General features: G+C 39.0%; 1 protein-coding gene across 1 annotated transcript in view; it reads right to left on the reverse strand.

Annotated features, from left to right (window-relative positions):
* Nucleotides 1-242: 242 nt before the first annotated feature.
* si:ch211-141e20.2 (nectin-3) overlaps nucleotides 243-14,912 on the reverse strand; it is a 29,862-nt gene continuing 15,192 nt past the window's right edge. The window contains exons 3-8 of the mRNA XM_056241979.1: nucleotides 12,746-13,051; nucleotides 12,059-12,164; nucleotides 11,021-11,163; nucleotides 7,987-8,077; nucleotides 6,029-6,071; nucleotides 243-290 (exon numbers count right to left, since the gene is read on the reverse strand). Of these exons, the coding sequence (XP_056097954.1) occupies nucleotides 243-290; nucleotides 6,029-6,071; nucleotides 7,987-8,077; nucleotides 11,021-11,163; nucleotides 12,059-12,164; nucleotides 12,746-13,051 (737 nt within the window). The remainder of the gene's footprint in view (nucleotides 291-6,028; nucleotides 6,072-7,986; nucleotides 8,078-11,020; nucleotides 11,164-12,058; nucleotides 12,165-12,745; nucleotides 13,052-14,912) is intronic.

Raw genomic sequence — 14,912 nt, forward strand, 5'->3', positions numbered from 1 at the left:
TTTATCAAATAAATGTAGCATTGGTGAGCATAAAGACTCTGATATACTCACGATGAAGTTGTTGTTTGTTCTTCGCTTAGGGGTAAAAAACAGTTCAAAATATGTGACCAGCGGTAGGCCAATAGGGACGTCCCGCATGACGTCACGCCATTTGGAGCAGCCATCTTGACGGAATAGGCTATGTGCACAAGCGTAATTTCGAACTTCCGCTATTGTCAGAAGTCGGCATGTCAGTTTCCGGTTTACGGCTGTTCATCCGCATCCTCTATAAACGAACAAGATGAGTGCTGCTGTTGTACGAAAAAAAGAGTTGTTAAACACATCTAAGTTTCTAAGAACTGTAGGTGTATCTATCATCTAACGCCCGTTTCACACATACCCCGTTTGCAGTGCATGTTGCAGTGCAGGAGCAACGCGTGCTATAGTGCTTTCACATATGATGCGCTTGCAGTGAATAACTGATCCGCGGCTGTACCACAAACACATACTTACTATTTTGATTTAAAATCCAGCAGTTGTGCTGCAACTTTTATTTCAAAAAAAGTTGTCAGCATTGCGATTCTCTTTGTACACACTCTTTAATGGATGTATGCACGTTTAAACACAATTTAAACAACGCAAGTTAGGGCTATTATTCCATGCATTACTTATATTAAGTTGCTCAAGCAAGTGGTCAAATTTACTATATTAAAATGGCAAATATTTTAAATTAAAACTTAAAATTGGCAAAAACAGCCGACTCACATGCCTTTTCTTTTGCATTTAAATTGTAATAGCCTACAATAGATCTTGCATGTCACAAAGAACTTATTTTTCCACCTCCACTAATGAGACGAGTGTTGTTCATTATGTCGCCTTAATTGTAGTTTTCCTTGATTTACCCCGGTCTTCACAGTCTTCAGATGACTGTGAAAAATAGTATACCGGTATATTAAATGCATTTATGGTGAGATTACTACATTTTATTTAATGAAACGCATTTATGGGGAAATTACTACATTTTCAGGTCAATCTTTGTGCATTTTGACCACGAAACATGCGGTGTCACTTTAATGCAGCACAGCAGAAATAGATTCGGTGCAGAAACGATCGCTGCACTGCTGTTATACGTGCCGCATCTGGAACGGTGTGAAAAGTGAAAGCCCTAACCTGTTAACATGATGCGTTAGGAACACTGCTGTGTGCCACTTTGCTCTGCTTCAAGTCGCTAACAGCCATTTGAGCTTCCACCGCTTCCCGAAAAACACCAACCTTCGTGCGCAGTGGCTGCACAAAATAGACATTTTGGGCGACGCGCAAAAAAAGAAAAGAAAAAAAAAGTAAGTATGTGTTTGTGGTACAGCCGCGGATCAGTTATTCACTGCAAGCGCGTCATATGTGAAAGCACTATAGCGCGCGTTGCTCCTGCACCGCAACACGCACTGCAAACGGGGTATGTGTGAAACGGGCGTTAGATGATAGATCCACCTACAGTTCTTAGAAACTTAGATGTGTTTAACAACTTTTTCGTACAACAGCAGCACTCATCTTGTTCGTTTATAGCGGATGCGGATGAACAGCCGTAAACCGGAAACTGACATGCCGACTTCTGACAATAGCGGAAGTTCGAAATTACGCTTGTGCACATAGCCTATAGAAAATGCTAAACCGCCGGTGATGCAGCCAAGGGGGTAATCCATCAGCCGGAAGTTGAAGCTGCCTCCGGGGGCCGCCATTGTAGCTGGCTATCACCTGCTGTTAGCATCCCATTGACTCCCATTCATTTTGGCGTCACTTTGACAGCGAATAACTTTACATCTGAGGCGTCCAAAGACTCCATTTGTCCATTATTTATTTCTAAAGAAACTCGACAATGTAGAAAAGGCTCCATTACTTTGTATCCTACGTTATGGCCCCGTAGAAGCCATTCTTGTAAAAATAGGCTAACGATTGCGTCATAACCACGGGACGCTCTGTCGCACAGTAGAGAAATTACCGTATAGACAGAAGTAGAAGCTCGTAGGCAATCGTTTACTGTCTATGAGGCAATCGAGTGGACATGGAGGCATAAAGTCAAGGGAGAAGCCCATAGATAGAGAGTTCATAAAAGCAACGGGACAAAATATTTCAACAACAGATTTGTTTCAGATTTCAATTCAGATTTGACCCGGCACAGCTACTAGAAGGCCAGAACGGTTGCTCACGTGACAACTACGTCGTCAAGCTCAGTTTGAGCCTGCGCAGAACGCTTGGCTATCAGGAAGTGAGTGCCCATGTTGGGCTTCAACTCTCTCCGTTGAAATCAACGGGGTCGCTGTGTCCATTTCTTTTACTGTCTATGGATGCAGCTCGTCGCGAAATATTCCTATCATGTCCGAGCGATGCTGTGCATTTGGATGCGATCAGATACGTGTGATCATACAAAAGGAATATCTTTATACCGTATCCCAAAAGAAACAAAACGGAGAAAAGTGGTTGGCGGCAATAAACAGGCAAAACGCATACATGCATTCCTAGATCAGTTAATTCGTTAGGCATATTATCACATTACATTCTTTCGTTTTCAAATACCAAAAGCTGATCTTGTATTTTATTTGACACTTCTTATAAATCGTTATAAACACAGGTTGAGACAACCGTCTCAATGACAGTATCATACTACATGCTCAGTATGATACTGTCAGAGTGATAAGTATAAAAAAGTAAAGCATAGGCTATTATTTCGTTTTTTTCTTGGATCAAACTAGAATAAACAAATTCATTAAAGATACACTTAATCTTGTTGGTGATTTTGTTTTGTGTTTTTCCCTGTAAACTCAGTTTAAAAATTATTACAGGTACTGTAATTTGGTGATAAAAATACATTGACCAACCTTTGCGGTGATGATTGAAAAATCATTTTCTTTTAATGAAGCTCCGGTGTAGCGTGATGGGAAGTGAATAAGGTAGCTGTAATGTCACCGAACTCAATGTCAGGAAGTTTTTCTACACATTTAATGCCTGTAAAAAGAACTTCTGGTGCTTCATATGGATATATGATTCCTAATTCCTTTATCTTCCTCTTGTATATTTATTTTTGTGATGCTAATAATAAGTGCGATGACATGACGTGGTGGTGGGAAAAATCGATTCTGTTCTTGCACCATGATTTTGCGCATGCAATTATATCAATACTGTAGCGCAAAGTATTGCAATATTTAGGCTAATTATACTAATAATTATATTATTAGGATAGTAATATACTAATAATTATATTATTAGTATAATACTAATAATATATTGCCCACGGCAATGGATCTATGAGTAGCCGACGGATGTATTCCGTCAAAATGGCTGACATGCGGCTAGGGGTCACGTGGGAGATCCCTATACTCTTATCGAACATAAGAGAGCGGCGTTTAGATGAATATGTAAATATGTGCTGCACACTTTTCTCTTTATAACAAAATAAACACACAACAAAATTTAGAAAATAGCAAGTATTTTTTAAATAAAGCATGAGAAAAGCATCTGATCATAGCAATGTGGATATGTTTGAACATGCTCTGCAATTCGAAACTCTAGTAAACTCACAGCACGTTTATTTAATACAATAGATAGCTTAAAATCAAGTAGCTTTACCTTATTAAACATGAAAAAGTTTCAGTGTCTCGTTTCATCAGAAGTACAACTTCCATTTTCTACAATAAAGCAGCTCTCCTGAGTGTTCATGTTTTCACTCGCGGACGTCTGACCTCGACGGACTGATCAGGAGAAATATTTCCACGTGAAAGAAGGTGGAGCCTCAGCGCACACCGCACACTTATTACGAAAATCGCCACAGTCAAATGGTAGTACAAGTTTACCACCCGTAGTGAACTTTTCTGGAAAGTTCACTTTGGCAAGCTGTTTCGAACTCCTAAAACGAACTCCAGACGGAGTTTGTTTTGGCCTCATTTTGTTTTGGGGCCTTAAAGCTCCTGTAGGTAACTTTTGAAAACATGTATTTGCTAAAACTGTCATTATGTCCTGACAGTAGAATATGAGACAGATAATCTGTGTAAAAATCAAGCTCCTCTGTCTCCTCCCAGTGGTCCCATTGCCATTTGCAAGAAATACACGCTCCCGGTCAGAAACAACCAATCAGAGCCGGGAGGAGTGTCTTAGCAGTGTCAATCACGCTCGTGTACGCGCTGATCACACCCCTCTCCTGCACAGCGCGGGCGCCGGAGCGCGAGCCGTTGTTCAAACCGGTTCAAACTCAAGATTGCCGACGTGCTGCAGCTGTGCTTATGACGGAGAAACAACCTAAACTGCCAATTCTCGAGTGACACCGGCTCATAAAACAAAGAGGTAAAAGAAAAAAGACTGATGACGATAATAACATGTAGATAAAATGTCACGCGCTCCGCTAAGCAACAATTGAAACCTGCTAATTCACTGGCTTGTCATGTTGCTGAAATAATGTACTAGCACACCTTAGCATTATATATCGCTAGAATAATGACTTACATACTGTAACGTTAGTTACCGTTATATTAACGTTATCTTACTAGCTATTTATTACTTATAGAAAGAGTGCAACGTTATATAGTTACATGTAGGCTATTGGAAAATACATAATGATTTGAGGACCAAGTTTGTAGTCAAAGTATGGGCAGGCCATAGTCAATGTAAAGCATATTATTGACGTTTAGTCCCTATTAGTGAATGTGCCATATAACTTTTTATCCGCCATTATGGGTGGCCCTGTTTACTAGCCTGCGCGTTCACGACAGGCTCCGCTGTGGAGGACGAGCTGTGGAGGGAGGGCTGTAGCACAGCAGAGAGCAAGGGGGTGGGACCTGTAAGTTGTGCGTGTTCAAATTTTCAGGCTAAATCAACGTTTTCTCAAAACTCCCTACTGCAGCTTTAAAGGGGTCATATAATGGTACATGCACTTTTACAAGTTGATTGTACTGAAATGTGTGTTGGCAGTGCCTGTACACAACCATCATATAATGATAAAAATCCATCCAGTGGTTTTGTTTTAATCTCCTTATATGTTTTCCCCTCCCTCAAATCGAGCCGTTCGAGCCTGTGACGTCACAAGCTCTCACGCCTCTCCCACGATTGTTGATTGACAGCCGCGTTTCAACACAGACCCGCCCTCGCTCGTGAGCTAGCTGTCAATCATAGTCTGCGTGGACCGGCGCAGTCATTGTTGATATGCTGGAGCACTGTCTATGAGCAGAATGGCGTCTAAGCGATTGTGGTGTTCTATTCTTGGGTGTAATATCGAACACAGTCATTTTAATGTTCCTAAATCCGAACCGCTGAAGACGCAGTGGCTGAGTTTGTTTTCGAAGGGAATATTCCCCACGAGCAACGTCAATGCTCTCATGTTTGCGCGAATCATTTCACACACCAGACTGCTTTATAAACGAGGAGGTATAAAGCTGGTTTTGCTAAGAAGCTGCTCCTGAAAGGATCGGTACCAGATATTCGTGTTCCTGCAGCTGCTCCAGAAGAACTGAAGTGAGTGTAACCTTTTATTAAACTTTATATTAATATTTATATTAATCCTTGTAAATCGCTTGCACGCTTCACGATGAATGCGTCTAAGGTTTACACTCAGGGTACATTACGGCATGTTTTCTATGTATGACGTTCTCAATATAATGCATAATCCCACGTTTATACTGAACAACGTGTTATGGTTATTGTGTTATTGTGTTACAAACGGTGTACGCACAGAACAGAGAGGCGGGGTGAGCAAAGCTCATGATCATTTAAAGTCATATACACTGAAACGGCGTGCTGAAAACAGAGCTGTTTTTTACCAGGTAAAATAAGTGTTTTCTTACAATACTAATGAGAATTTTTAATTAAAGTATATTACAAACTTTTAATTTAGACCCTAAAGAATCATATTAGCTTGTACAAAAATGGCATTATATGACCCCTTTAAGAGACTTTTTCTAAATACATCTTACCAAACCCAAACTTTTGAACAGTGTATACACTATATCAATATATAAGAGAAAGTACATACAATGTGGCATTTTGAAACAACAAAAAAAAAACACACCTGTGCTTCATCATTGGAACGCCTTGGTACTTGAATCCATTCCCTAAAAATTAGGATACATTTAATATGGCAGCACAAGATCGACCAAATGTAAGTGCAGTCTGCTGTAATGTTTATAACCTGATCCTGGAGCCTCTAACACTGCACATTTTGAACATCCCTTTGTCTGACATACACACCCATTTCAGGTCTTTACTAATGAGCTGATGACCCTCAATCAGTCAATTGATTATGGAAACATATGTGCATTATAAACCATATAGAGGTTATAAATTACAGACCATATTCACAGACTGATCATTATTATGCAATATTATTCTGCCTTTCCACAAACATAAAATTGTGATTTAAGCCATTTTTATTTTATTTTATATACACTCACCGGCCACTTTATTAGGTACACCTGTCCAACTGCTCGTTAACACTTAATTTCTAAGCAGCCAATCACATGGCGGCAACAAGCATCAGTATGGGGAAGAAAGTTGATTTGAGTGACTTTGAACGTGGCATGATTGTTGGTGCCAGAAGGGCTGGTCTGAGTATTTCAGAAACTGCTAATCTACTGGGATTTTCACGCACAACCATCTCTAGGGTTTACAGAGAATGGTCCGAAAAAGAAAAAACATCCAGTGAGCGGCAGTTCTGTGGGCGGAAATGCCTTGTTGATGCCAGAGGTCAGAGCAGAATGGCCAGACTGGTTCGAGCTTATAGAAGGGCAACAGTGACTGAAATAACCACTCGTTACAACCGAGGTATGCAGCAAAGCATTTGTGAAGCCACAACACGCACAACCTTGAGGCGGATGGGCTACAACAGCAGAAGACTCCACCGGGTACCACTCATCTCCACTACAAATAGGAAAAAGAGGCTACAATTTGCAAGAGCTCACCAAAATTGAACAGTTGAAGACTGGAAAAATGTTGCCTGGTCTGATGAGTCTCGATTTCTGTTGAGACATTCAGATGTTAGAGTCAGAATTTGGCGTAAACAGAATGAGAACATGGAACCATCATGCCTTGTTACCACTGTGCAGGCTGGTGGTGGTGGTGTAATGGTGTGGGGGATGTTTTCCTGGCACACTTTAGGCCCCTTAGTGCCAATTGGGCATCGTTTAAATGCCACGGCCTACCTGAGCATTGTTTCTGACCATGTCCATCCCTTTATGGCCACCATGTACCCATCCTCTGATGGCTACTTCCACCATGTCACAAAGCTCTAATCATTTCAAATTGGTTTCTTGAACATGACAATGAGTTCACTGTACTAAAATGGCCTCCACAGTCACCAGATCTCAACCCAATAGAACATCTTTGGGATGTGGTGGAACGGGAGATTCGCATCATGGATTTGCAGCCGACAAATCTGCGGCAACTGTGTGATGCCATCATGTCAATATGGACCAAACTCCCTGAGGAATGCTTCCAGCACCTTGTTGAATCTATGCCACGAAGAATTGAGGCAGTTCTGAAGGCAAAAGGGGGTCCAACCCGTTACTAGCATGGGGTACCTAATAAAGTGGCCGGTGAGTGTATATATATATATATATATTCATGAAAAAACTGAAACTGAATGTATATTATAACACAATAATTTGTATTTTAACAATGCTGCATTTTAACTTTAATTTTTTTTTTTTTTGTCAGGACATTTTGTTGATCGATTGGTTTCTATTTCTGGAGCATCATGCTTGTTAGTTCACAGACTGTTATGACCAATCTCAGTGGTTTAAAATTCTACTTCTCATAACTGCACATTAAAAATCAAATATAATATGATTGGCTGAGATTGTGTCAAAAAATAGCTTATAACTGGAAGAAGTGTTCATTCAAGCTACGTTTGAACATAATTTATTATTGTAGTAGGGCAATATTAAAATATAACCAAAACAAACTAAAAAATTAAATACAAAAGCTCCAAACCCTCACGTCACACTGAGACAAAGAAGTGTTTAAACTCACGGCTTGGTTTTGAGTATCACAACACCAACAGCACCGAGAAGAGCAACAATGGTGAAAGAACCAAACAGACCCCAACAGACGGTGCTGGATTCTAGTAAAGAACGGTGGAGATTAATGAAACATTGTCAAGTTCAAACTTCTACAACGTTACTGTTATTCTTAAAAGCCTGAAAAAAGACTATATCCATTTATACAGACATGGGTTATCACAGATTAGATTTACCCTGATTACCATGTCCAGAATTGAGATTAATATGATAAAGGGATATCCAGTTAAAGGGAGAGTTCACTTTGAAATTAATTTTTGGTATGTTTTAGCTTACCTCAAGGGCATCCAAGATGTAGGTGTCTTTGTTTCCACAGTAGTTTCAATTTTGATATTTTTAGGTCAAACCGTTCTTGTCTGTCAGTCATATAATGCAGGTCTACGGTCACTTCCTCAAAGAGCATACACAGAGAAGTCCAAATTAAACATGATTTAATGACTCGTAAATGTAAGTACACATTGATGGCCTAAGACATGAAATGAGCGGTTTTTGTGAGAAAATGAACAGTATTTATATTGTTTTTACCTCTTGTAAACACAGCCACATCCAAGTGATCTGAGGGCGCCGGCGCTTCGGCCTTTTCCGGAAAGCGCTGGAAGTGAATCCTCGCGCGTGTACGTCACTCATTGTTTACACAGAACAGAGATTGTAGGTAAGACGACTAATTAAAATGGTACTAATTTGCGCTTATCCGGGATGTTTAAACCGTCGTAAAAGAAAACAATAAAAAAATAAATAAATAAAACAATTGTATGAGTGACGTACACGCGCGAGAGATCACTTCCGGCGCTTGCCGGAAAAGACCGAAGCGCCGGCATCCTCAGATCACTTGGATGTGGCTGTGTTTACAAGAGGTAAAAACGCTATAAATACAGGTCCTTCTCAAAAAAATTGCATATTGTGATAAAGTTCATTATTTTCCATAATGTAATGATAAAAATTAAACTTTCATATATTTTAGATTCATTGCACACCAACTGAAATATTTCAGGTCTTTTATTGTTTTAATACTGATGATTTTGGCATACAGCTCATGAAAACCCAAAATTCCTGTCTCCAAAAATTAGCATATTTCATCCGACCAATAAAAGAAGTGTTTTTAATACAAAAAAAAAGTCAACCTTCAAGTAATTATGTTCAGTTATGCACTCAATAGTCAATACTTGATCGGGAATCCTTTTGCAGAAATGACTGCTTCAATGCGGCGTGGCATGGAGGCAATCAGCCTGTGGCACTGCTGAGGTGTTATGGAGGCCCAGGATGCTTCGATAGCGGCCTTAAGCTCATCCAGAGTGTTGGGTCTTGCATCTCTCAACTTTCTCTTCACAATATCCCACAGATTCTCTATGGGGTTCAGGTCAGGAGAGCTGGCAGGCCAATTGAGCACAGTAATACCATGGTCAGTAAACCATTTACCAGTGGTTTTGGCACTGTGAGCAGGTGCCAGGTCGTGCTGAAAAATGAAATCTTCATCTCCATAAAGCTTTTCAGCAGATGGAAGCATGAAGTGCTCCAAAATCTCCTGATAGCTAGCTGCATTGACCCTGCCCTTGATAAAACACAGTGCACCAACACCAGCAGCTGACATGGCACCCCAGACCATCACTGACTGTGGGTACTTGACACTGGACTTCAGGCATTTTGGCATTTCCTTCTCCACAGTCTTCCTCCAGACTCTGGCACCTTGATTTCCGAATGACATGCAAAACTGAGCAACAGTCCAGTGCTGCTTCTCTGTAGCCCAGGTCAGGCGCTTCTGCCGCTGTTTCTGGTTCAAAAGTGGCTTGACCTGGGGAATGCGGCACCTGTAGCCCATTTCCTGCACACGCCTGTGCACGGTGGCTCTGGATGTTTCTACTCCAGACTCAGTCCACTGCTTCCGCAGGTCCCCCAAGGTCTGGAATCGGTCCTTCTCCACAATCTTCCTCAGGGTCCGGTCACCTCTTCTCGTTGTGCAGCGTTTTTTGCCACACTTTTTCCTTCCCACAGACTTCCCACTGAGGTGCCTTGATACAGCACTCTGGGAACAGCCTATTTGTTCAGAAATTTCTTTCTGTCTTACCCCTCTTGCTTGAGGGAGTCAATGATGGCCTTCTGGACAGCAGTCAGGTCGGCAGTCTTACCCATGATTGCGGTTTTGAGTTTGAAACAGGCTGGGAGTTTTTAAAAGCCTCAGGAATCTTTTGCAGGTGTTTAGAGTTAATTAGTTGATTCAGATGATTAGGTTAATAGCTCGTTTAGAGACCCTTTTCATGATATGCTAATTTTTTGAGACAGGAATTTTGGGTTTTCATGAGCTGTATGCCAAAATCATCAGTATTAAAACAATAAAAGACCTGAAACATTTCAGTTGGTGTGCAATAAATCTAAAATATATGAAAGTTTAATTTGTATCATTACATTATGGAAAATAATGAACTTTATCACAATATGCTAATTTTTTTGAGAAGGACCTGTACTGTTCGTTTTCTCACACAAACTGCTCGTTTCATGTCTTAGGCCATCAATGTGTACTTACATTTACGAGTCATTAAATCATGTTTAATTTGGACTTCTCTGTGCATGCTCTTTGAGGAGGTGACCATAGACCTGCATTATATGACTGACAGACAAGAACGGTTTGACCTAAAAATATCAAAATTGAAACTACTGCAGAAACAAAGACACCTACATCTTGGATGCCCTTGAGGTATAAGCTAAAACATACCAAAAATTAATTTCAAAGTGAACTATCCCTTTAAAACAATCATATATCAGTTTTAAATTTCCACATAATGTAGACTTTTAATCTTTTTGTATCTGATAAATTGTAGCATGCATAATTATATTTTTACTGCCAAATGCTAAATGTTCTGTTCGCTACATCAATTGAAATTTAGCAATTCAGTTTATCACCATGTGCAGCACACAACATTTCATTGGATACGTGTCTCAATAATAAAAAAACAACATGTAGCATAATCTATAAAAAACAAAAATAGACTAACCAGTATGAACATTCACATACATAGAACCTGCAGAGCTTCCATACTGGTTTGAAGCATGACAGATGTATAAGCCATTAAAGTCAGGGGACAGTTTTGGGACAGGAAGCTTGTTGTCTTTAAAATATGGAGTACTTTTATTCACTCTGTTAAAATAGAGAGATAAGAAAGATCACTGAACACACTGGTAAAACAAGGTTGGATAACATCTGGAAAATTTGCCCACAAACACTTTAGTAACCATTAAGAACTGCTCAACCTTCCATCTATCGGTCTCTCTCTCGGAAACCTACAAAAACCTTCATGCATCAAGCCTATGACCTTTGCACCTGTTTAGTAGACGCTCAAAAACGCATTTTTTTTTACCTTGTAATCTTTAATCAAAATTGTATAACTTGCTCTCCCTGTGATATGACTCACTTGATGTCTATGACATATACAGATCCATGTTGCAGTTAAGCCAATCACACTCAGATCTGCCTCTGTTCCAGTATGCAGTGCTCACTTTTCACAATCAAATCAACAACTGATGGAGAAAATCCTGTCCCGTCCAATGTTTTTTTCTTGCTCACTAAGCCATTTTATAAGAAGCATGTCCCAACATAGTAGTAAAATTCTAGAACCTGTGAACTTGGCAGTTTAGCCACAATATGCAAAAGCAACTTCTCAGCTTTGTGCAGGCGTTAAAAATGGTTAGCTTACAGAATATATGCCACTAAGATAAAGTTGTTTAGTGACTATTTGTCAACATGCCTTTGAATCAATAACGTATTACCTTCTTGCTAATTATCTGTCTGATTTCCATGTACTGTAAAGTCAAAGTAAATAGATAAAAAAGGAAATGCAAAATTCAGTGCTGAAATACAATACAAATGAGAAGAAAAGGAAGAAAAATTCCAGGCCTTACAGACATTAGTGTGCACTAAAATAGAAAATATCGTAAAAACACTGACACATAAACAAACACTAAATTTGGCTGAAATTATCAAGGCTATTCCAGACAAAATATTATATAGAAATGAGTGCAGTTTTATATATTACCTAGTCCAGGTGTAGATGGTTGGTTCTGGGTTACTGTCCACTATACACTTGAATTCTTTAGCATTTGTTGGACTGTCAGGAATTATAACCACTGACTCTGGAGGATCTAGGAAAAGAAATTAGGTAGCAAAAATAACAATATATCCATAAAACAGTATTTACTGTATGTGAAACTGAAACCTTTAGGGTTCAAAGGCAGAAACATGGCAATCTAAGACATACATTTTAAGCGGTGGGTTACAGAGTAGGAATAGGCGCAAAGTTTCGATAATAGTGATGCCTTCATGTCATGTCAGAAATGTGTGAAAATGTAAGTTCTCAACTTAAATTAACAAGTGATGTTCCTCGTGATGTTCCACCATTGCAGCTTGACACACATCACAACCTGTGTCTGATTCAAAAAGGACCTTATGAGTTGGTTCTTTCATAGAATCATTGAAAAACCAGTCTGACAACTCATTTTCTGAATGAACTCACAGAATCCATCAGAACAACTACTGAAATGCTTATTTACTGAAATATAAGTTCATGTTAATAGATTATTGCTCCATTACAGCAATTAGTATACTCTTATTTTCTGTGCCTTGAAGAAAGCAAAAATATGTTCTCTCATGTCTTCGTTATGATTATTGTCATCCCCTATTCTGTCATTTGTATGCAAGCTGTTGGTTGATACTCTATACTTACAATGAATGTTTATTGTGTAGTTCATTACGAGGTCTTCTCTTAGGGTGTTGTGCTTCACCACACACTGGACATTCTTTTTGTTGAAATGTTTGGATGGGACACCAAGTAGGTAGGACACAACAGTAATTGTCCTATTATTGGGGTGCACTGTGTGGTTGGTTTCTGTTTTCAGGGAGTTTTCCAGATCTCCTAATCTCCATGTCACTGCTGGAGCAGGCCAAGCATTAGAGGCAAAACAGGATGCCAACGTGGCCTCCAAATAACCAGTAGCAGGTGCTTCCCCTTTCACATTCACCACAGGACGGGCTAAATTTGAAATAGAAAAAAAGATAATCATTAAATCAGTCAACTGTAAAAACTGACTAAAATACTGAAAAAAAAAAAAACTGACAGTCTGCTCTTGGTCTTCTCATAACTATTAAAAGCATGTGAAATATAAATGTAACAAATTTTTCTAGCACATTGAAGAAAGGCCCCGATATACTCACGGCAAAGTTATTTTTCGTTCTTCGTTTAGGGGTAATGTGACCAGCGGTATACTGTTTATATCTGACGCCAATGCTGAGAGCGTTTAGATGAATATGTAAATATGTGCTGTGTGCTTTCCTCTCAATAACAAAAATAAACACTCAATAAAATTGAGAAAACAGCACGCATTTTAATAAAGCATAAGAAAAAGCATAGTTTGCACGAGCTCTGCAATTCGGCACACTCTAATAAAGTCACATCACATTCATTTATATTAATGCACTTTATTCAATAGATTACGTAAAATCAAGCAGCTTTACTATGAATATATTTTTGGTGCAAAACAACTGAACAGTGAACACCTGTGACAGTGAAATTTGTAGTAGAGAATAGCCATACATGTTTTAAGAGTTGCAAACTTGTAGACTTTTTTTCTCTCCCACAAACACAACACAACAGTTACACCTTCTCAAATTCCTCATTGCAGGTGGACAAATTCTATTCTACAAATCACAAGTTAAGAAACTCGTACGCTCACAATTTTGCTACAGTTGCTGCAGTGAATATGGTGCAAAACGCTTTCACACACCTGCATCAAAAAACGTGAAATCACAGAGAAATTTTGCTCATCCGCAAAGTGAATTCATCCAATGAGAGTTGCACACTTATAGAATATTTTCTCACAAATGTCTTATATATTTTTCTTGCAGCACAAACACAAGTACATAACTACAACTGCTTGAATCTGCTGCGACGAATCTCAAACACTTTCTCTTTTTTTTTCCGCTTTCAAGTGACAAGTTTCGCACGCTCTCCATTTTTCACCACTGATCTATGTGAAATGTGAACCAAAAGTGAGTTGTGCATGATGCATCTGCAGAGGCAGTGGGCGGAGCCTACATGAATATTCATGAGTTTCCCGGGCATGCACACAGAACCATAGAGAACTGCTCATTTTAGTTCACGGTCCTCGTTTCTTCATTCCAATTTGTTGTTCTAAAAAATATATATTTACAAATATACATACTGGCAAAATAATGTAACAATATTTGATTTAATGTTTTGATTGCAAGGTATGTTTGTGCTGGTTTTGATATTATAATATATACTAATACTACTGTTCAAAAGTTTGGTATTAGTAAGGTTCTAAGGAAAGGTAACTCTAAGGTACCAAGACTACATTTATCTGAAAAACAGTAATATTGTGAAATATTTTTATCAACTGTTTTATATTTTAATGTTTTAAAAACTTCTTGTGATGGCAGAGCTCATTACTCTAGATTTCAGTGTCACACGACCCTTCAGAATCTTTCTAACACTGATTTTTTGCTCAAGAAACATTTCTAATTACGATCACACTTGAAAATGGTTGTGCTGCTTAATGAAGTATGGAAATCATTATGCAGCATATGTTGTCAGGATTGTTTATGAATAGCAAGTACAAAAGAACAACATTTATTTAAAACATTTTTTTTGTAACATTATAAATGACTTTGCTGTCATTTTTGATCAATTTAAGCAATCCTTGACCTTGCCTGCTATAAAAGTATAACATTTCTTAAATCATAGTGATTCCAAACTTTTGTCATGCAAATCTTAAAGCTGAAGTCGGCAAGTTTTTTATTTTTTTATCATATTCACTGGCTCCGACAGAAGAAAAAAACGCGCTTCTACCTCCACCTGGAGCCTGTTATTTGTT

This window comes from Rhinichthys klamathensis, unplaced genomic scaffold (genome assembly GCF_029890125.1).
Source record: "Rhinichthys klamathensis goyatoka isolate OS25496 unplaced genomic scaffold, OSU_Roscu_1.1 h1tg000021l_1, whole genome shotgun sequence".
In the NCBI taxonomy this organism is placed as follows: domain Eukaryota; kingdom Metazoa; phylum Chordata; class Actinopteri; order Cypriniformes; family Leuciscidae; genus Rhinichthys; species Rhinichthys klamathensis.